The following is a 23,442-nucleotide window of genomic DNA, read 5'->3' as shown; positions in this document are numbered from 1 at the left end:
AGGTCATTAAATTACTCCTGTTCTTTGAGGGTCCCTCCCAGAACCTCACTACAGTAGGTGAGTGTATTTTAAGATCAGACATTCCCAAATCAAGCAGAGCAAAGGGCCAGCGTTGCTCAGGAGAGTAGCAGCCCTTTCCGTTACAGGTCTTGTGCTACCATAACTATGATACCTTAAAAGGCCAGCAGCACAGAGGTGCTGCCGTTCTTATCTCCTGTGGATGGCTGCTGCTTTGGAGATATTATATTTATAGCTTGTCTGAAGAACAAATGCATGACTGTCTAATTACTGAATGCATAGTTTGGGCAATCCAATAAAGCAGTAAGTCTCTGCATTTGTCCCTGTCTTCTCTCATTCTCACACTAGCAAGCAGAGGCACCATCGAGTTGCAGCAAGGTAAGAAAGTAACTTCTTTTGATTTTTGCTGTCCTTTGGCCCCTTTAGTCCTTTCATCTTCCTTTTCAGGAGGAGGGCTGGAAATTTGTCAACACTTTGTATATAGAGATCATGAGTGCGGTGCTTCTTTCTTACAGGAAGAGTGCATTTTCCGTTGTTCATTTCTTGCTGTCTGTCAGGGCACATACATAGTGTCTCACTTTGCATCTCCAGTCTGCTCTTGGGAACCAGGTGCTAAATAACAGCTGCTCTTTAGTTTCTGCACTAATAATACACTGTCATGTTTTCATGTTCTCAAGGAATACAACCATGTCTAACTATAGACACTTTCCTGGTTTGAACAGGAAACTGAATGACTTCAGGCAGAAAGCTTTTGATTATTTTATTTTTTTTCTCTATCAGCATTTTCTTCTTTGTGATGACTATTTGGAAACTGAATAGACAGTGAAAAAAAGGGGACTGAAAGAACATTTGACTTTCCTTTTTTCTCTTTGACACCATTTCCTAATGGCCTTGAAAGAGAGAAAGGCAAATTACACATGATGCTTGCTGATTTCATGTTTATACAATTATTTGTTATGGATTACAGCAGCTGTGTGAAAGGGAAAAAGAAAGAAAAGCATTGCAACATAACTGGGTGTCAAAGCAGGAATTCTTCAGAACTTGTCTGTAAAACAGCATTAGCAATAACTGCCAAATGCCAATTATCAGGCTATTGTTACATTAAATTACTTTTAACCTCATCTCATGAGAGCATTAATTTTCAAATGAAGCCAATGAAAGAAGACCTCTTTGGAAAAATAAGATTGTTTGTGCATGTGTTTATGTGTGTTTGGATGCAATTACACATGCATTTTTATTATAAACATTCTTATAACAAGAGACTTTTCCAAGCAAGGATCACAAAGTATGATACAAAGTTAAGAAATATTAATTTATTTTTAGCCAGAGATCTAAAGCTATCATGCTTTGCACAAAAGTTTATTTACTGTGCCATTATTTAGGAAAAGAAATAAAAGAAGGCTTATTTTCAAATTGCTGAGCAATCAATGCTCCATGGACTCTGATAGGGATGTTGGACCTCTGGAGAGCAGGACTCCTTAGACCTGATCCACATCCAAGGCCTGTACAAACGGCTTATCTCACTTCAGAGCATTTGGGATTGGGTCCAGTGCCTAAGTGGGGATTTCAGATGCAAAAGGGAAGATCCTTACTTGATACAAACTATCAAAGATCTATTGACATTAGCTGAAATATGGGTGTTTCCATCAACTGTTGATTTGGCCCGTAAGTGTGGAAATGTTGGGTCCAACCTGAGGGTTGTTGTAACAGTGAATGAAATATGCCTGGAAATGCTCCTGCTGGGAAAAGCGGTCCTGGGGCCGACTGGCTTGAAGCAGTCCATGTCCTTGCCATTACGCACTCCTGGTGTCTGAACAGAGTGGCCACATCCCAAAGATATCCTGGGAATGGGATACCTACGTCCCAAACCACGCCCAGGATCTGGCTGGGAGAGTGCTAGCTGGCACAGGCAAAACTGTGCCGGGGACCATTTGGACAGCTGACCAGTGTGGCCAATTGAGTCACAGTGCCTGGAGCACCCTGTGGTCCTGTTTGATTTATGAGTATTGACACAGCCCCAAGAGCAACCCCACATGCATCTGGCCTCATTCCTTTACCACTCCCAGGGTGGACAGCTTCTGTTAACGTGTCTCATCTGGCTGAGCTATCTAACTTACTCTGGTGGGGGCCCATGACTGTCAGTGTAGAGAGTATCAAAAGAGCAAGGCTAGAAACTAGTTTGTTCCATTTTTTATGTGAAGAACAGCACATAACTTAAGCAGAAGAAAGAACGAATGTAGAGCACCGAATTGGCTGCACGCGTCTATCTTATCTAGAGGCTTACTGTCCCCTCACTGATGCTTGGGGAGGCTTATCTTCTTCAGACATTGCAGCCGGAGTCTCCACACATCCTCCTGTTCCCCAGCAGTTACTTTTCAGATCCTTACAGAGCTCTGATCTTCTGTCTCCAGCACTGGTGAAATGAGTTTTGTAAGTTGCCTGGAGCCCAAAGGTAGGTGCTTCCCCCTAAAGAGTGCAGTGTTGTCTCTTAGCAGTCCTCCAGTGTGGACTGGGAGCTGCCTTGTCCATTGTCTCACATTGTCTTGTTTATCCAAGACCCTGCCATTAAGCCAAACTGACGTGCCTCCGCAGTAAATTGCACAATAAAGGTCATATACAAAACTAACATTTTTAATAGCATACCTCACTTCTGTAGTGCCAGAAATTTACTCATGTCCTCAAATTCTTTGTCTATCGTCCAAGCCTCAGGCAAAAACAATAGATACCACAAAATCTTTCTGGTTAGGTACTTAGTGTTAAAGTATCATCACTGGTGTAGTGACAGTATTCCCTCTGAAAAACAAGAAGCAAAAGTAGCATTCCAGTCACGTGCAGCAAAACATTAGGCTTTTTTAAAAAAGCTAGCCAAAGATCTTTAGCTTGAAAAAATTCAGGAAGATGCATGCTAATGTAGTGATTTTTCACTGGATTTGAATTTAAAAGTGAAATAAGACAAAAAGTCCAAAAGCCTGTTCCCAAAGTGAACCTATTCTAAAGGCAGTCTTTCCAACAATAATACTCTGTTCTTACCTAGTGTTTGAAAAAAAGATTAATGGATGAATAACTTTACTTTTTCCCTTCCAAACAGTAAGTCATCAGAACAAGGCAGACTTTTGATAGCAGCTGGCAAGAGGCTGGGAGGGGGCAGATTCGTTCAAACACTTCTTTAATATAGAAATTCTAAAAGGCCATTTTATAAGGAAGAAAATCAGAGAAGGAAGGGAATGTGAATACTTTGGGGTGAAATCCTGGCCCCACTGAAATTAATGGGAATTTTGCTCAGAAACATCCACTGATTTTAATGAAGCCCGGATTTCCTCCTTTTTCTTTCTAATTTTAGTATTGCCAAACTTGTGTTGGTTTGTATCAGCAAAGAGTTTTCACATTTTCCTTACCAGTTTTCCTTTTTTGTGGCTGTGCGTTGTCTAATCAGAACATAGGCAATCTGAATGCTTCAGACACAGTTGTTTTTCTGTTGGATGAATTATTACTGGCTGTAATATTTTATCTCTGGCTTTATATCACAGTGAGTACAGTTTCATGCTGATAAATCTCAGGCAGTTTCAACAATGTTCATCATCTAATGCTGATTAGCTCAGAGGAGTATAGGTCATATTACAGAGAGTCCTAGTTTTTCTAAAAGCAGTTTGAGCAGCTCCGCCTGTTTTCTCTCAGCTTATTCTGACACAAACATGGACTAGAAATGCACATTTTTAAAGGGATCCATCAACTTTATAAAATTTGAAACATTTCTGCTGAAGGTTGATTTACTGGCTGCTGTTACAAATTCCACCAAGACGGAGTGAAACTGAAAAAGCTAAAAGAAAAAGTATTTTCCCGCAAATTTACTTTATATTTTCAATAACACTTTGTGTGCAGCCAGTTGTACTGCTTCTTGTTTATAGTTGGCTTTTTCTGCTGTCTCTGTGAAACTTTCATATAGCAACAAGTGATAGGAAAACACTCCTTAAAAACAGGAAAATAAGTAAATTTTCAAATCACATTGTCATGGGAACAAAATGGGCACAGATGTGGGAACAGAAACTGTTTCAAACACTTAATAAACAAAGCCAGTGGGCTTTCAAGCCAGCATTTTCCCTGTGAAGCTTACCAGATATTCACCAAAGTCTTACTGGAGGTTTGCACACTTTCTGTTATAGGGAAATAGGTAACATTGACTAGTAGCTGCTTATTGATAGTCTGCAACTAAGGAAGAAAAGCCCTTATATGCCTACAGATTATCATATGAAAACAGGAATGCCTACTATCCACAGATACCCCAACACAGTAACCCATTATTCACTCATTTATCCCATTTGTCAAATAATGAGTATCTCAATTCCCTGTTCACAAAGTACATTGACTGTCTCAGTGCAACACTCTCTACAGCCACTGGTGTTGGGTGCATTTGGAGAGGTGGGGGCAGAAGGCAGCGTGATACTCCAGGAGTTAGGACATTGCTTATAGCACAAGAAAGACAGACTAACATTGTGTAGCATGGCACTCATGGTATAGAACAATAGAAGAGAGCAAGCTATCTTCTAAACCTAAGAATAAACTCTGTAGTAGTTTTTGACTTCTAGGTCTAAGCTCCAGGTCAGGAATTCGAATAAGTATACATAAAACACACTCTATGTTAGGTACTCATACAGTCCCTTTATACCACCGAGTTGCTTCACATTCTTTGTTGTATTTCTTCTCACAACATCCTTTTATGGGAAAAAATAGCATTTTTCCTAATTTAAGCATAAGCAGAAGAATTCAGGAAGTTTGGTATCTTATTGCCCTGTTGATTTGATGCTGGTGGAAAAGTGGGTGTGCGGGTTTTGCCAGTCACTGAAAAATATTTGCCTGTCAGAAGAAAGGTGTTGTTAGCAGGGCTGGACCAACCAAAGGGCAATAAGAGGTCAGGGGCTTCCCCTGCGATCCTTAAAGGTGTTTGATATAGTACATACTCCACATCATGGGATGAGGGAAGGAACTGCTTGGTAACTCGCACTTATCAGTTTCAGAGCTACATCCTGTTGTGGTGTGGCTGCTGAGTATTGGGTCCACTAGTGAGTCCACAATGCCACAAATCATCAGCTTATGAATTGGCAGACGCTCTTCTGCCTTCAAGGACTCACAGACCTTACATTAAATCAAAAATGACAAAAATGATCTTATCATCCTAAGGGCAACCCATGACCCCACAGAGTTAAGTAAAATGACTTCAGCTAGAGTCGGTATATATTTTAACTCAGAATTGTGGACAACGCTGTACTGTATTCCAGCAGGTCTGATCAGAAGATCTCTGGCAGAGGTGCTGTGGTGGCTGCCACATAGGGATAGGGAAATGAAAACATCATGGAAATAGAAAAAATCCAGTATTATGTTAGGAGTATTTAATCTGTTTTAGAAGGGCCTGGAAGTAAACCGACTTAAATAGCCTAAATCCAATCACCCTTGGGGCCCATCTTTCTTCTTTATAGGCATTTTTAAATCAGAGCTGAGGTAAGAACTCTAACTAAGATGGAAAGTAATGGTTATTGTTGTCACTGTGTGATAGTTCAACATAACAAGAAAGAAGCATTATTACTATTATTCTGCATTAAGTAGTCCTCTGCATATACAAACTTCATAACACCTCACACAGGATTTCAGCTGTCCTGAGCTCTGTATTGATAGGTGGTGAAAACAAAGAACAGAAAGATGCACTGTCTTGTCCAAGGGCATCCAGCAAGCCCACAATGGAGCTTGGAACAAAACCAGCAGCTCTCCCAGGACACAGGTGCAGCTCCAGGGGAGCTCAAGGGCTCCCCCAAAACCACTCATTTTGTTGCTGATTGAACTCATCTTCCAGTGCCAGCGTCAATGCAAGGGAGGAGCCAGGGATGCATGACTGCGGACTGCAGCGTCTTTGATTTAAATGAGCTTTAACTGCCCAGGAATCAAACTCTGCAGTCTCACACATCCACGGTCTGTCCTCCTGGGCACAATGCCTGTGTTTTTTAAATGCAATGCTAAGGGCTGAAGCTTTACTCCTGGCAGAAGAACTAGGAATGGCCCTTACCTATCATTTTACTGTGTCTGTACCAGGACAGGCTTTTGGTTGATTTTAAGTAGAGCTGAGATTGACTAACACGTTTCATCCCTGTTCCAAATCTAAAAACATTTGGGTGCGCCAGGGGACAGTGACTAGAGGGTAGGGTTCTGGGATAAAGCTTTTTCCTGGAGAAACCCTTATCAAACCCCTACACATACCTGCACCACTGCCCAGGCACGTACCAGGACCCATTGTCCAACACAAAAGGACACTGGATAATTTTGCTCTATCTGGATACAAAATAACAGCAGCAATATCTCTGGCTAATGGGCTTTACATTTTTATCCTACCAGTTTTTCTTAAGGTTGAAAGCATTCAATCTAAAGTACCTCCTTTTGGCAGGCACCAACCATTACTGAAGTATTAAATTGAATTGCCTCCCCACTCTACCCCTCAAAAGGCAGAGAGCAAACTCTCCCATGTGCTTCAGATCCAGATCCTTCCCTCTGGGAGGTTTTCCAGGACCCTCACTGTTTTGATTAACAGAATGTGTTTCTGCTAGAATGGTTGATATATAAAATTGGATTTCATAGCAGTAAAATTAGTTCCTGGTTATAGGAGGATTAATGCTTCCCCCCTCTTTTTAACATGTGCCCACTGGCAGGGCTCTCTGCTGGGTCCTGAGCATGTGCTGAGACAATCTGTTCCTCTGGCTTCCTTTTACACAAGGCTTTTTGAGGTTTCATTAATTTCCCCTGCTTTTCTTCTTTTTCCTCCTCACTATGGGGGACTTGGAAAAAGAGAAGGGTGGAGAGATGCAAGAATGGGCTCTGAACACTCATAAAGAAAAGCCTGTACACTTGCTCCTCATGAAAACATGCACCTCTCCATGAAGAAGAGGAGAGACAGCTTTGTTTCACTCTTCTCTGGGCAAGGGGCTAAGTCACAGCAGGCTAAATAACCAAGGCAAATAAAGCCTCGTACCAACTGCAACTGGGAACTTTATTCTCTCAGCCAGGTGAAGAGACTTAGAAACATTTGTGCTTGAGCTGCTGTAAAACCTTTCCTTCTCTAAACTGACAGTCCTCAGATTTAGCAAAGCTACGTTATTAATAAGCATCAGGGGTTTAGGAAAACAAAGGCTTCAGGAAGGGGGAGTCTTATTTTAGGAAGGGGTCCATCAAAGACAGCATGTTTAGGAGGGGGAAGTATCTACACCCTTGGAATAGAGAAAGTGTCGAGTGCCAGCTGCAGAGAGCCTAAAAGAATGAGTGTCTTGGATGCTTTTGTCTCCTTATATGGTAAAATGATACAGAGGGGTTTCACTAGGCTGGGGAAGGCAGCAGCCTGTTTCCACACAACACTGACTGCAGAGCTGAAATCAGGAGAGCTGCTCTTCGCAGGCACTATAAAGCCCTGGCTAGCTGTACAGCTCTCCTCTGCAAGCAGGCCACTGAGCTCTTTACACATTTGTTAATGGATGTGACTCCCTGTCCCTGGTCCAGAAGGTGACATTAACTGCCCGCTACTGCTCTGTAAGTAAATATCCCTTTTTTTCCCCCTCTCCCTCCCCAGGACCCATGGAATATGTCTTTGAAGGTATTGCTTTAAACAAAGGGTGCAGACAGAGAGATGGAGAGGGATGTTTAATGCCCCTGTTGTTTGCTGGATAAGGATGCAAGGAGAGCAACTGCTGGTCCCCCTTTCTCCTGAGCACACAGCGAGGGTTGTGAAGAGGACAAAAAGATGAATTTCTTATCGAAGCAATAATTGCTGCGTGTCTGTCCATAAGTGACACATCAGCGAGCTGATGAGGCACTGGGTCATTTCACTTGTAACTAATTTTAATGACAGTATTGTACTGTGTAAGTAATCCACTGGGGAGGTCATAAAAAGTAGAAGCTCGGGTCTTAGATTTCTTACACCTCCATGCACACTTCCTGCTCAACAAAGGATGAATTTTGCACGGTAGCAAGAGCAGACGCACATGAAACAAAGGTAGCTTTTCCTGTTTGCAAGCAGACATGAGGGAGAGATTGTGTACAGGAAAAGATGGGAGCCATCAGCACCATAGTTCTTATTTTTGTGTGGAGAGATTAAATTAGAACATAATTCCCAATAAATAGCTCTGAATTCCTTCCTTTCATGCTTCCCTCTGTGTGCATGTGTGTGTAGCCACAATAACCTAGGTCCTTCATGCATGACATCTATCATGGATTTCTCTGTGTACATAATAAAGGTAATACTAACTTTCATTGTCTGCATTAATGGTTGTACTAAACTTTCTGCATCCCTAAAGGGATACGGCTTTTATTTAGTTCACTAGATGACCCACAGATCTGAGCCTTGCTATGTACAGAGAAATACTCATAATCACAAGAAGGCAAACCTAATAAAATCTATATACTGGCGGCAGTCATTTTGTTGTTGCTATTCCCCTGACTCCTTTCTAGAAGTATATTAACTAAGATTGCTGATTGATTGTTACGTCCAAGGTCAGTAGTTATAATATTTATTGTTGGCTATACATATCTGTTCACTGTCTTAAATAGGAATTGTCCTAGAAGTACCAAGAGAATAGTGTGTATTATTAGATACTTACATGCATCCAGTTGTAAAGGAATGCTATAACTGAGGTTGCCATTCAGTTTCTGTTATGATTCCTGTTTTCATCTGTTCCTACATTTATGGAATGCCCTGCTTTCTAGCTAAAATCTTCTGTGCCTTTTATCAGCTAAATGGTGAACTTTGAATACACTTCAGGCATTTGGATTTGGGAGACAGAAAAATACTTTTTATTTTTTTAATTTTATAAATATGACTGCTAGTTTTCTGCCCCTGCACATATAACTGGGAAAGGATTAATTCTAAAAACTGCTCTATCAATATAGCCTGTGTATATTGACCAAACTTGGAAAAAATTATTGAAAAAGAATACTAAGCACTAGATTTATTGAAAACTCAGTTTCAGCCACTTGACATAGTGGGACTACTGTATCCCAAATCCGACCAGAGCACCAATAAAACTATCTTTTATACTAGCCATAACATAGATATTGATCTCTGGGGATATCCTTTGGGTTGAGAAACAACATGTGGTTGAGGTGAATGGGGTAGCTGAAAGGACACAAACTGCTCTCACTGAGAATTCATATCTGGGGTTCGCACCTGACATCTCCATTTGACAGAGCAGGCCTGAAGCTGGGAGAAGTACCAGTTCTGGAAGTCTTTTGAGAAAGCTTAGGAGATCCTGAGATGACAGAAATGCTGGGGTAGAATATTCGTATTTTCGCAGAAGGTGTTCCTGAGGGAATTGGCAGTGCTACACATGCAGGCACCAAATATTCACTACCAGAATATATTTTTTTATAGCAGATAATCACTATTTTTATGAGATCACTGCTATCACATAGCAATAGCCATGCTGTGTCAGAAATTGTTTGTATATGCAAAGCTCCCACCCTGAAGAGCATGCAATTGTGATTCTCAGCTAAAGGACCCAGGTATAGATAAGGCCCTATTTTTACTTAATATAATATAGTTTCTTAAGGAAGTCTAGGGAAGTCCAGGTACTGTTCCCTGAAATCACATCTTTCCTATCCATACAGATAGACACCAGAACCCCCAACCAGCACACATCAAAAAGCTGACACATTTTATAAAAAATTTAAACAGCTCCTTGAATGACATGAAACATAGTCCTCCAGGTTCCCATCATGCTTATCAGGATGCATAAAAAGTCGTGAGCATAAAAAGCAGGTTTGGTGGCAAAATACAGCTTCTGCTATTAATAGGGCTGGCGACAGTTTCTGCTGTATCACACTGCAAATTCACAATTTCATCCAAAAAACCCCCCAAACCCAAGTGATTCCTGGCCCAGTTTGCTACTGTGTTGAGCCCTGAGAGCCAAGCAGTCTCTTATCTGCTCTTATCCTGTTATCCTCACCTCCTCTCCTTACAGGGTTCAGGAGATACAGAACTTAAGGGAGGACTGGATAACTGTTAACACCATCAGCCAGAGGAAATATCTTCTTCTCCATGCAAATGAGGCTGAAAACTGAATTAATGCCTGTTGTTGCTGGCCAGTACACCGCCACTCTTTCTAGAACCCCACAGACTAGTTACAGGCTGGTCTGAGGCTCACCCTTGTTATGCTGGATAAATTGGTCCAGAGCATCTTCAGAGAAACTCTAGTCAGGGTAGTGATCCAGGCAGTCACCTTCCCCCACTGGGGTACTGCTTCAGAGATTGGGGATCCCATAATTTGCATTTTTAGACTGATTAATTTTAATTGTGCAATTTTAATGTTTCATTTACATATGCACAGTTATTTGTGATGCAGATTCACCCCAAGTGAGAGTGTGAAATGGCAGGATAATGACAGGTTTCATGGAAATAAGTCTTGGATACATTGACAGCCACTGAAGCATTAATATTTCAACAATACTAATTAGTTCTTTTTATATATATGGTTTGATTAGAAGCCACTGGAGGTTTCTTGTAAGGCTGAACACCAAAATACTCATGCCAGCTGAAGAAATTATGATCCTCATTTCATTCATTTTCACATGCCTTTGTGCATTACATTGTGTAATATTAACTAGGCTGCCAAATAGTTACTGAATATACAGTAATACATACTAAGAGGAACATAGGGAGTGTAACACTGACATAAGGATTAATGTCTCTCCCTTTCACAGCAAATTTGCAACTTCAAAGTTGCAAATATATCTGCCTCAGCACAGCAAGTCCTAGGGTTGCTCTTTTGTTGGCAGGGAGCAGTTTTAGACCCTTGGCAAACACTGGCGCAAAGGTTCGAAACCTACCACTCTTTACTTTCTCTTGCACAATAAAAGCAGTGAGTTAAATAAACTGTAAAACACTTGTAAACATTTTCCTAGCTCTGTTCTGTCGTTTCTCGGAAGCATTTCTGGGACTTAGACCAGTGGTCTCTTCAGAGTCCAGGATCCCACCTCTCACCAATTCTTCCTCCTCCATACTATGCAGTGTGTCTCTCTATGGTGCACTCAATATCTTTTCTCTTCAGTTAAAATGATGTCTCCCACAAAAAGTTAGCCTACATCCTTGTCCCCAGGCTCCTTTTGTCTGTGTTCACTCACAAGTCTCTTGTGCACCATAAATACTTTGACTCAATGTTAACAGCTGCTCTCTTTGCTCCCTGTGTCCTGTCTCCAACCCAACAAACAAATTGCACCAAACTCTTTTCATTCAGGATGTAATCAACCTATTTTCCTATGATGTGCCCAGCCCAATGGGGACATCCCAGGTTTAACTAGCCTCTTTTGTCCCATTTTGGAAAGCTGAAGGTACAGAAGCTCAGCAGAGAAGTCTGGATTCCTCACAGTGCTGAGGCGCCCACTGATACAGTAGCTTTATACAGCTGCTGAAAGATGTACTTTAACTGATCCTCCAAACCACCACACATGCCAGTAATCTTAGACAGAAGGGGCCTTTGGGGTCTTGTCTCTGTAAACAGTACCAGACAGAAAGACCCAGAGCTACTTTGCTAAAGGCCAAGACAAACAGCAGAGCATTCTTCCTCCACAGTATCCTACCAGCTTTGCTTCTAGCCTTTCCAGAGAGGAGGAAACAGAGAGTATTTGGGACACTCTTCTATTTCTGTGTCCCAGGTCATGTTATGTAGGATTTCAAAAATACAGGAGAATTTGAAAATTTCACTGTGTGGTAGCACTTGAAGTTTTCTAGATGTGTTATCTTGGGGTCTGATTTCCCTGGGAGTAGCTGTGTTACTATCAATAAGCAATTCCTTTCTGGGGGGGGGGGGGGGGGAACCCTACCTCCATACTTCCACTGGTGTTTAGTCTTTGCAGTCATTTGGCTTACGCATTATTTCCACAAGGTAGAGACGGAAATAACAATAGCTTTTTATTAATCTTATAACATTTTCATCCTCTACCACCTTCCGATGTCTGCTAAAATGCTCTTTTTAGAAATAAGTCTTTCTATGCTTAAGTAATGGCAAGTATTTGATCTCTCTCTTTTGAGTAAGCCTTTGTTTATTGCACAAGAGAAAGAAGGCAGATACTTGTTTCAAGTGTCTTTAAAATAGAACATAAGAACAAACCTTTCAGCTTTAACTGTGCTTTTTGTGCTATGATAGATTTAAGAGTCATGCTCCTTGTTATTTAAATAGGCTCCTTTTGTAATTGAAATGTATAAAGGAATGTTTGTAAAACCATACATCCTCTAGTCATTTCAACACCAACCTCAGATAATTATAGTGTAAATTGTGTGGGATACACTGTCGAGGTATCAGTGCTCATCTCTTCTGTGTCATCTGTAGTTACTACCACTACTACTGGTAGCTTACTAACTACTAGAAAAGCTCTAAACTGAAGCAGATCCTTGTTGATTGCCAAACACAGCAAACTACATGGAAACCACAACAGGACTGTTGCTTTTCCACTACTGTAACTGGGATTACTTTAGCCAGGCACATTAGAAACCTAAACCTTTCTGCACAAGAAACTTTTTTCTTTTTTTTTGGGGGGGGGGGGGGGGGGGGACAGGGACGGGACCAATCTTAAATAGCATACTTTCCAATTCACGATAGGCTGACTGTGCAATCCAGACAGGAACCAGGTATGCTTTCGTTATCTGCCCATGCTAATGCAGTCTGTCTGCTCAGAAAATTACTCTAAACTACTTAAGGGACATAGGAATGTTATAGCATAGGCAAAATAAGTCAGCCCTGTACAAGAAAGCTGAGTTGCTGAAAAAACCTGAGACATGACTCTGAGAATATTTCAAGGTAACTTTAAAAAGTCTCTTAAAACTGAATATTGCTTGAAATACCTTCTAATGTCTAGCATAATATTTAGAAAGAATATACTCAGGTAGGATATTTAAGAAGAGGGTTTTTTAAATCTGGGTTTCATTTTTATTATTATTTTTGTTATTATGTTAAATTATCAAATCATGACTTGCCTAGCTTTGCCAGAGAGCTTCTGGGAGATCTAGGAAATTTTACTGTGAGCTTAATACTGTCACAAGGAGCAAGAAACACCTCTCTAATTAGATACTTTGCTTTCAATATCCTAAATTGGATGAAGACCTTGGTAAAACAGTCCGGGTATGTTCATGAAATGTTATGTTATGAGGCCTTGATTTCTTACAGACAGAGTGTTGAATTCCTTCCATGAGGCTTTGGGTTAACACTAGCTGATTGCTCTTCCATAGCAGCAGCAGCAAGAGAAAGAGGCTTCCACTCTCTCCTCAACTTAAAAAATGACAGAGAAAAGAAAGAATGCAGCCATGTCTGCCTGAGCATCCCAACTGCATTTACAAGCTCCGCATAAATCCCAAATTGTGGGATACAGGGATATGCAGCCGCTCATTCCCTGTAGTAATCATGCTTTCCCTTTTCAAGGACCTGCACGAAGATGATGGTATGAACAAGTATCTTAGTAACAGCATTCAATGTCTCAGTAACCTCAATAAATACTCTCCTTTTCCTCTTCTTAACCAACAAATGCACCTTCCCAGAGAAGTACCCCAGCAGCTACCAGCAGAGACAGAGGAGAACAGTCATCTAGGCTTTCCGCGGGGTGAGGTCTGCATCACTTCCCTCTCACTATCTGGCTTAGCTTTTTGCATTGGCCAGCTTAGCTTAGCAAGATAAATCTCGGCAGTCAAGGTAGAAAGAAGTGGCTGTTCTGCATCACCTTCTGCAGGAGTCCAACTTCCTCTCCCTCCCCAGGCAGGGAAGAAGGCTGAGGAGGAGAGGCACAGCTGGTTACAGATAACCCCTTCAACATCCCTCTCACACCTACTGCCCAGGGGAGGTGCAGGGTAGCTGCTGGCACTGGAGGGCACAGCACAGGACTGCTCCTTTCTGCTCTCTTCAGTGGCATGGCAAGCAGCAAAGCCCAGGTGCCCCCTCTGCACTGGAAGAAGCCCTTTCTTTCAGCTCTAGTGATGCATTCAGTGGCTTTGTAGAACTAATCATACCAGGAGAACTGAAAGGTGTTAAGTGCCTGAGGAGAAAAGGAATCACATTAAAGAAATACGCCCCGACCCTGGAAAGAGGGAAAGCTAATTGCCAAAAATTCCATATAGCAAATTAATTGTGAATGTACAGACACATTGCTGAGGCAGAGCAACAGGAGTACCAGTGTTCCCCACCATAAGCAGAGAACCAAGACTCCTTTCTAAATATCTGTGGTCTTCTTTCTGAGCCATTTAGGGGGGTTGATGCTGAACTCAAGACTAACCCTTTGACAGGTTCTGCAGACCTCTTGGCTGGCAGGACCTGGCTTGGCTCCCCTTGGCCTGGGACACGACAGCCAACACAGTCCCCTGGAGGGTCAGGCACCCGAGCAACATGAAGACGCAACACCTGCCGACAGCCAGCTAGACTTCAAGCACTTAGAGTTCCCTTTCCTCTCTCTTTGTTCTACCATCAGAGTGTCTGCTGGCACGCATCCCACGAAGCAGAACACAAACTACACCTGGACAGCCAAAGAAAAGAGGGCTACAGCTTCTTAACACATTCAAGTAAACCTAAACCTGATGAATATAGGACTGCTTTGAGTATTTGTGGTTTGCACCTATTCTAGCTTAGTTGCAAGCGCTGAAATTCAGGTGGATTCTGATTATATTTTATATCTTTTTTTCCCCTGACAGTGCTGCTGGCAAATGGTTGTTTCTTTTCTTCCTCAAGTAAATGAAAAAGAAATAAGATTAGCTTTTTTTTCCCCCTGCATGGCATCATGGTCTTGACTGGAAAAATGATTAGCTCCTAGAATAGTGGCTTATGGTTTCTTCAACAAGATGATAGATAATGAATGTGGCAGTAGCTGCTAAGTTACGGGAAAATAATCACCTCTTGCCAGAAAGATGAGCATAGTTTGATCTGCTAGCTCATAGTTGCAAAGGATATCATAAATCTTTGCATTTTAGCCTTTGGAACATCAACATAAATTGTTTCCAAATGCTCTAGACCTGCATGGCTTATGTCACTAGAGTTGCCAGACACAAATCTTCCTTTCTCAGGGGAAGGAAAATAAACAGAGAGAAAAATTCTCCGGGTGCACAGTTCTTTTGGAAAAAAGTCATGTGGGAGAGGTGTGTGTACATGTTGGGGGAAACTGGGGCTCTCCAAAGAGCTTTTATTTGCTGTGCAGGTGGCTAGCAGAACATCCTGCTCTCAGGGCACAGGTAAAGCCCTAGCCCCACTGAGTTCAATAGCAAATCCCCCTCTGGCTTCTACAGGGGTTTAATTCTGTATTTCCACATACCATTAGAACAAGACATCAGAGCTTCATTTCACTGAATAAAATTTGATTCCTACCTTTTGTAGACAATTTCTCCTTGCTTCTTTCTGTCTCTTTCTCTCTCTTGTGTGTGTGTGCGTGTGTGTGTGTGTGAGTCTGTGCTTTCAGTGTTCAACAACTCCCTATAAGGGGTATTGAAATAAGAGATGCACAGAATATCTCTTACTAGACTTGAAAACATAGCTGGAAAAAGCAGACAAGATTAGGGCAGATAGTCCCTTCTTCCAGTAGTCAATACTGTCATGGGATGGGGGAACACTAGATGATTTCTTAAAGCCATTATGAGTCCTAATTTTTATGAGATAGTATGATAACTTTAATAATTACTTCTAGTAAAATGAGTCTGTTTGAGAGGAGAGGTGAAGAAGAAGAAAAGAAGCATAATTTTTAAGTTAGCCTACTACTTATTTTTCAGTAATTTTCATCCCGATTCTTACTTCCTGAAAGACACCATCTGGGTAGTGCTAACATTTGGAATAAGCTGTAACTTCTTTTCCGGGCATGCAATGGAAAGATGTTTTCTTTTTGAGATATACTTGATGTCTAATGTTGTAGGAGGGAGACTCTATGGCAGAAAAGTAATTTCTCATGATAATGTTGAGAGCAATCTGAAATAGCATATGTATAAAATGACTACTGTGATGAAATCTAAAGACCTTGTTGTACCACAAAGATGTGTAAATAAGGTGAGTCTCTGACCTCACAAAGCTTACAATCAACAAATATCAAACAGAAGAGGAAGAACTAGATTAATGTCAAGGAGGCTGAATTGTGTTTTGTGTCAATTCACAACTACCAAAATCTTTGGGGCTTTTAAAGCCCAAAGCAATGCATAAAACCTGTACTAAAGCTAAGCATGGTTTTTGCATATATCATGAACCAACTGACTAGCAATGTAAAGGACTACATTCACTAAGTAGCAGGCAAAAACATTGCTCAGTATGATTTTGCATTTCTTGTTCGTAAGACAACAGTGAAATGATTGGTTTGACGTTCCTCCTAATTCTTCACTAGGCAGAGCTGTGATTACTTTACATTTAATTTCTTCTCTCCGAAGAAGAAAAAAAGGTTAAATACCATGAAAATATCATTAGCGGATAGTGAGATCCAATCCAACACTCAGATTTGAACAGCCTGGAATTTGAGGATGTTTCACACTGGATTCTAACTTTCTGAATGAAATCACATGGACCAGAATACCTAACTGTAAGAGATATTGGTGTGAAATTGGTGCCAGATCCAACAAAAGTTCAGGTAACTAACTCTAAAATGCAGATCTTGGATCCTTTTCCTTCTCATCTTTTAATTTCCCAGATCACTGGAGTTGCACTTCTAACCCTGTCCAGAATTGCCCCCTTAGTGTCTTCACAGAGTGGAGCTTCCCCCTAAATCTGTTTGGGACATAGAAATGAGGTCTGTCTCTCCCTGCTGTAGAAGGGGCTCAATCCAGTGTGACAGCCTCAGAGAACATTTAACAAAATCAGACCCCTTTCAGGATATGGGGACAACTGCCACTGTATTTTATAAAATAGTGGCAGTGACTATTAAATAATGCTTGCCTCTGCTCCTATGAAGAAAACAGAGAAAATAATACGACACTCGAGAAGAAACCCCTTGTAACAAGGACATTAGGGCATCCAGTTCTGCAGGAAGAGTCCTTGCTTTTGGTCACAAACCATTTCTATATTTTTCATTTAACAGCCTTTGGAAGAAGGACAGAAATGATATAAACCTTTAAAGGAGTCACACTTTATGTTTTGGGGGCTTACACATCTTGATCGCAGAGAAATTTTTCAGTCTTTGGTATCACATGTCTACTTCTAACTCAGGGCTGGAAAAAACAGTTTTGAAGAAAGGTGAAAGGTGCAAGTTTGTTAACAGTCCCTACTCACACCTCATCTTTGTAATAATTCAAATTGACTGCGCAACCAATTCCTATCATTTGAAAAAAAAATGTCTAATAAGGCCTGAGAAAAAGCTACAGATTTCTGTCCTACATATGCACTACTCAGACAACTTTATCAGTCCTCTTGGATCCAGTCATACATACACACACCAGTTTATACTGGTCTGACTCCATTCATTTTGCTGAAATTACCTCCTTGAAGGAAAGTAAATCCTCTCTAGTTCTCTCATGGGAAGTATAAATGTGTTATGTAGGCTAGCAGTGTAAACTTTTCCCCTTCAGAGTGCCCTAAAATCTTAACCAAACCCCAGCTACAGGGAATACAAGAATATAATAAAAATTGAAACCTTGGAAAAGAACTGAAAATTTCAGAATGCCCTGAGGGCAACTCCTGCAGCCAAAACAAGAGGACAAACTCCAGAATCAAGGAATCTTTGCCAAAAACACTAAGCAAGAAACCACTTTTTGTTTCAAACAAAGGGCTGAAGTTGGCAATAAGACTGCAGCTGCTGTAAATGTCACATGAGTGTGAAAGACAGAGGTAGCCACTTAAGCCATTAGTACTCAAAGCATTTAAGGCTTTATAGATCAAATCTGGCTTAAAGTGGAGATCAGGCCTGGCAAGCAGTAAAGCTCATGGAATACAGGTGGAGCATGCTCCATCTGGGAAATGCCACTTCATCAGGAGGCAGCTATGCCCTGCTCCTGCTGTAACTGCTGAACAGATTGCAGGTGTAACACACACTGCAAGCCTCAGGCAAGAAAAATGCTGATGACTCTAATGAAACCCAGACACAAAATAAATAGTCTCAGGCAATAATAAACATTCAGGCAAGTGACAAAGGCATTTGTGTCATTGTTGCTTGTGCGTGCGTCCAGAAAATGCTGGAGACATAGAAAACTGAGAAAGCAAATAGCAGGTGTCCCTTTTTCAGAGAAGCGGATGCATCTTTTGCTGTTTCTTCTAGTTGCTTTTCCCTTTCCATAAACATTATTTGAAATTCATCTGAACCAGGGTAGCTAGCTCTCGTTTGTGTCCCAGTACATCATAGTTGTTGGATAACTCATTTACCTGCATCAGAGAAGAAACAGATATACAACTACAGACCCCATATCTCCTGCTGTTAACAGTTCCCAGAGCCCTATGTGTGAGCAGAGATGGAGGGTTACCAGGCTCAGTGCAGGGCAATAATTGCCAGATATTGGCTCACTGAGAACATACAGAAGGAAGGAGTGAAAGCACATAACAGTGGTGCCTGATAGCTTGTATATGACTAAAGCTTACCAGCAATGCAAACCTTCATCTCTCCTTACGGGAAAGATGTTGCTCCTTCCTGAGGCATGCTGGCTCATCATCTGAAGGTGCTTGGCTCACTGCATTGGCTACAGAGGTAGCTCCTCACTTTGAGGGCTGTGGATTAAACTTATTTTATTTCCTTAAATAATATTATATAAATAAACTTATTTATATAACGCTTGCCTCTGCTCCTATGAAGAAAACAGAGAAAATAATATGACACTCTAGAAGAAACCCCTTGTAACAAAGACATATATAAATATTATGTAAATAAACTTATTTATTTCCTTAAGCATCCCATGTGAATTCCTCACAATCAGGTTCTAGTCATATTTCTCTCTTTGCTTTCTATACTAGCTCTTGTAAAAGATAGGTCAGTGGATGGCTAAAGTAGATGGGCTACCATCTTTATCCAGTACTGCAAAGTTTATAGCCCAGTTTCTTCCTGTTGTGCTGATTTATCTGATTGAAAGCTGAATTGAAATGGAAGTACAATGTGATAAGCTGGAACTGATAATAAACTCTTCTTTGGGGTTTGGGCCAACAGTACCTCAATCTGAAATGTGCCTGCTTTTGTCTTTGTGGCAGGATAGCCAGACTCCAGACACCACCATGACTGAACGCTTTGACTGCCACTACTGCAAAGAGTCCTTGTTTGGTAAGAAATACATCCTGAGAGAGGACAGTCCCTACTGCGTGAAATGTTACGAAAGCCTTTATTCCAACACCTGCGAGGAATGCAAAAAACCCATAGGTGCTGATTGCAAGGTATGCTGGATTTGTGTCTTGTTACAGAAATCTTGACAGAGTAGCCTGGGTATGTCATCCCTTAGCTCTGAGCGCCTGTCTTCATGGTCTAGGGCACAAACAGGAAGGCCTCTATGTGGAAAGTGCTTATTCTCTAGCATCTTATTCACTAACAGGATGAATCCTCCAAAGTGCTAGACGCTTTTGGGGAACCAGTGGGAACAGAGGGTACTTAGCGCCTCTCAGAGAGGCAGCTGAGAAACAAGTTTTCAAATGTTTGTTAATTTGGTCTGCCTGTTTTGCATACAGGTAAGACTGTAAGCTAAGACACAGGGAAGAGTGTTATAAGTGCTCAGGACCTTTGGCTAGAGGGCATGATGTATGGGATTCATCTCACCTAACTTTAGATGTCAAGAGAGTAGAACAGATGCTCTGCAACAGCATCAGAAACAATTTAAAGCATGAAAAAGGTTTTCAGGTATAAAATGCAACCTTTGACATTAAAAACACAGATGATACTTGTTTTCCCCAAAGTTAGTTAATGGATTACATTTAGTGAATTTTGTTCAGAAGTAATAAGTGCTGACATTTTAATATATCATTAAAGATGAACAACATTGTCGTTATGCTGGAGCCCTTACAGGTGTCTGAGACATGGTGCTATCAGCTGGAAGGATCCATGAGTTCTTCTTAATAGCTACCTAGGGATTTCTCTTGGTGGGAGAGCATGCTTTCTGGATCCCTATACCTACTTTTCACCACTTCTCTAATTTACCAAGCATGTTAATAGAAACACAAAAGCACCCCTCTCTTTCAGTAAGCCATGAGCATCTGATGTTAGAAAGCATCACCAACTCATTAGGAGGATCAAACTGTCCTTAGGGCCAGCTGGGATCTGGAAAGGCGGCAGAAGTCAGTTTTGTCTGCCTTTGGACCAGAGGAAGCTAAGCCACTGCAGGCTTTACAGTGACCATAATTTGGTTATCATCAAGAAACAAGACCTGTGATATCAGAACTGTGCTCAATCCAACCCAATCATAATGAGCTTTATGTGGGCTCATAAAGACCATCTCAGAACCTTACCAATTTTTGTGCTTCATATTTATACTACTTTATCTGGAGATTCCTGCATGCACTCAGGAAAAGCTGCCAAATCATGAACAACAAAAATCTGGCTAACACTGATCTGAGTAACAGGACAGTTAGAATGCATTTAGAATAATTAGCATCTTAAATGCAGACTGATGATACTGGAGTCTAACTAAAGATTGCAAAGGAAAGAGCATGAGGCAGACCAGAGGCCCTGCTTGCTTGTGCTATGCACTGCTGCACCACATGGAAACACCTACCTGACCTAAACGAGATATGACCACCTGCATTTCCTTTAAATTAGCCAGAACACCTGGAGTGTATGCCACTTTTATGCTGACCGAATGAAGACAGATGGTATTTGATTGATGCAGTGTAGTGTTTGTTGGACTGCCACAGACAGACTTCATCCAACATACAACCTCCTTGTACAAGTTTGACCTTTTCAAAGTTGGCCAAGAGTTTCACTGGCAGAGTGACTTTGCTCTAGAATAGCAATTTCCATCAGGTGGCTATGGGATTTTTGACTGGTACAAGACCTGACATTTGATTTCCTATACTGTCAATCCGTAGCTTGAGAAACACCAGGTAGTCCCTATTACTGGTACTACCAGCCTACTACTAGCTTGTAAAATCAGAGTTATAAAAATATATGCAAGTTTGCATTGGGAAAAATCCAATTCTTATGTCTTCCAAATTGATCTATCCCATCCTACTGGAAAATCAGTAGGAAAACCTCTTTCAGAAGCCTTAGAAAGGTGAATGTTTCACCATCATGACAGGGAACTGGCAATAATCTGTAAGAGGGTATAACAGTGCCAGCTTTCCTACAGCTCATAAATTAGAACTGGACTGACATGAACAAGCAAAATATTTCTGCCCCATTCTAGAACGTACTTTGTTTTAAGGTCTCTTTCTAATCCCCCAAGAAGATATTTCTGTGTGTTGACATCCAAGAATTTCAAAACTTGGACTGGCTTCAACAAATCTCGGACAAAGTATTCAGGAATTAATCAGGCTGAACTTTTCAACCCAGATTTATGGATTTAGGGCATGTGGGTGTTATCCGATATACTTCTCTGTTTTTAAACAAAACACACACTAATAGCAGAGAGAAATAGAAAAAAACTAATTGTCTGTAATATAAGAATATTTTATAAGCGTAAAGAACCAAAACTACATCTGAAGAACACAACTACAAGATAGTGAATAAAGATTTCTTAAACAGTTGAAAAGTGTACTGAAAACAAATGCATCGTTTTTTGTTTCTGTGACTGCTGTCTGAGCCTGTCCATCCTTCACCCTGTAGTTTTTGAACCTGTTGACTAATTTAACCAAATCTTGATAGATGGATAAAAGTTTCAAACTTATTAAGTTCTGACAAGTTTTCTGGGGGAAAAAAACATACACACATGGTTAGGCAGAAAAAAAGAGATCCTATTAATGTTCCCATTGAGAGAAAAACTACAGTAGTTTTTCAGTTACAGTAGTAGACACCAGAACACATCTGAGAACCCTTATAAGTGCCTCAGCCACAATAAAAGTTTCAGTTAAAGTTTGCATATGATATGACTGAAGATAATTCAACCATGAAACACAAAGTCACAAAAAATCATGTTTCTGCTCCTCATTAACTATCCATATACACACATATCTACATAAGTGTATAAATGCATAATAGATATATATATACATACACATATACATATATATATTTTTTTTACGTATCCTGTTATACACTGGATGTATGTGCTCCACAAGTCTTAAAACACTTGTATCTTCCCCTGAACAAAGAAGTCAAAATGTACCTTGAATGAAACTGGTATGTTTACTGCATGTACAAAGAGCGGGCTCCATATTTATTTGTGTATTCTGACATGGTCTTTATACAGCCGTAAAATTCAGAACTGAAATTTAATGGTGTGACAGTGATACCAGAAAGTGTAGCATCCAGGCCTCTCTATCTTCCAAGGAGACCCACCCTCACATCTACAATAGAGCCCCAAAGACTCCATTTAACTCTCACCTCAGATCCTCCCTTGCAAGTTCTTTCTAGGCCACAACTGTTTTTCTACACTGAGGAGATCTGAACTGAGAATTCAGCTGCAGTTGAGATGCTCCTAATTTCACCATGCAGAGAATTTTCTTCTTGAGGAATGGCCATGTAGTTAGTCTATGGCTGCTTTTTAGGACTTGTAAAACGTAAGACTACAGAGCAGGACTAAGATTTGGGGCTCTGGATTCTTCATTCTTATCTGTAAAAGTAGGAAAAAAGTATTACCTTAATTTTGAGTGAAGAATTAGCTTTGATAATGTCTTAAGTGCCTATTTGTCTAGGTGACAATTATCACAAAGAAAAAAAACCCCAGAAGATTCTTAATGGCAAAAATAAGAGCAACCCTCCCATAGCTGAAAGAGTTATATCAAAATAAGACAGGTGCTGACAAGAGAAAAGCCAGCTCTCCATCTCTGACACTAGCGTAGTATTTTTCTTTTTGTGTATCAGCACCGCTGCAGAGCATCATCTTACCTGAGTTAAACTTAGGCCTGCTCAGTACTGGTAACACTCAAACTTTGATAGCATTGGCTCTAAGAGAGTCAAACTGGTGCCAGATTTTCACCCCATGTTGCAACTACAGCACAGAAAGGTCATAAGATATCGATCTGAAGACAAGCTTTCTTTGAATTCAAAGCAGGGAAGAATTTGTTTCACTATCTTCCAAATTTTTTTATGGTAATTTATGGTTAATTGTGAATGTAACTAAGAAATAACTGATTTGTTCTTTATTCTAAATGTGTTCTTTTACAAAAAAAATTAGCTGAATGACAACATGTGGTGTTAATTACACCTTTGGATTTAGGCCATTTTGTTAACTGTAAACAGTTCTAGCTGATGTTTATGAAACTTTCACAGGCAGATTAAAAGCTTCATGTACTGAGTGGTAGGAGGCACTGGCAGACAGGAGAAAAACACAATGCCATTTCTCTTACAGCTATTACACATTAGCCATATGCCCAGAGGTTCTAATGGAAATTTACTCTT

At 40.7% G+C, this 23,442-nt stretch overlaps 1 protein-coding gene across 4 annotated transcripts in view; it reads left to right on the top strand.

Moving 5' to 3' along the window:
- The first annotated feature begins 381 nt into the window (after window positions 1–381).
- FHL2 (four and a half LIM domains 2) overlaps window positions 382–23,442 on the top strand; it is a 34,902-nt gene continuing 11,841 nt past the window's right edge. For 2 of the 4 annotated variants that reach the window (XM_013954109.2, XM_067294962.1), the window contains exons 1-2: window positions 7,386–7,578; window positions 19,152–19,331. In XM_013954109.2, the coding sequence (XP_013809563.1) occupies window positions 19,176–19,331 (156 nt within the window). In that variant the 5' untranslated portion in view covers window positions 7,386–7,578; window positions 19,152–19,175. Of the gene's footprint in view, window positions 397–7,385; window positions 7,579–19,151; window positions 19,332–23,442 lie in introns of those variants that run through there. The other 2 variants (XM_067294954.1, XM_013954110.2) reach the window with 2 other exon arrangements.

Source organism: Apteryx mantelli, chromosome 1 (assembly GCF_036417845.1).
Source record: "Apteryx mantelli isolate bAptMan1 chromosome 1, bAptMan1.hap1, whole genome shotgun sequence".
NCBI classification, from domain to species: domain Eukaryota; kingdom Metazoa; phylum Chordata; class Aves; order Apterygiformes; family Apterygidae; genus Apteryx; species Apteryx mantelli.
This window is presented reverse-complemented; position numbering and strand designations above follow the sequence as displayed.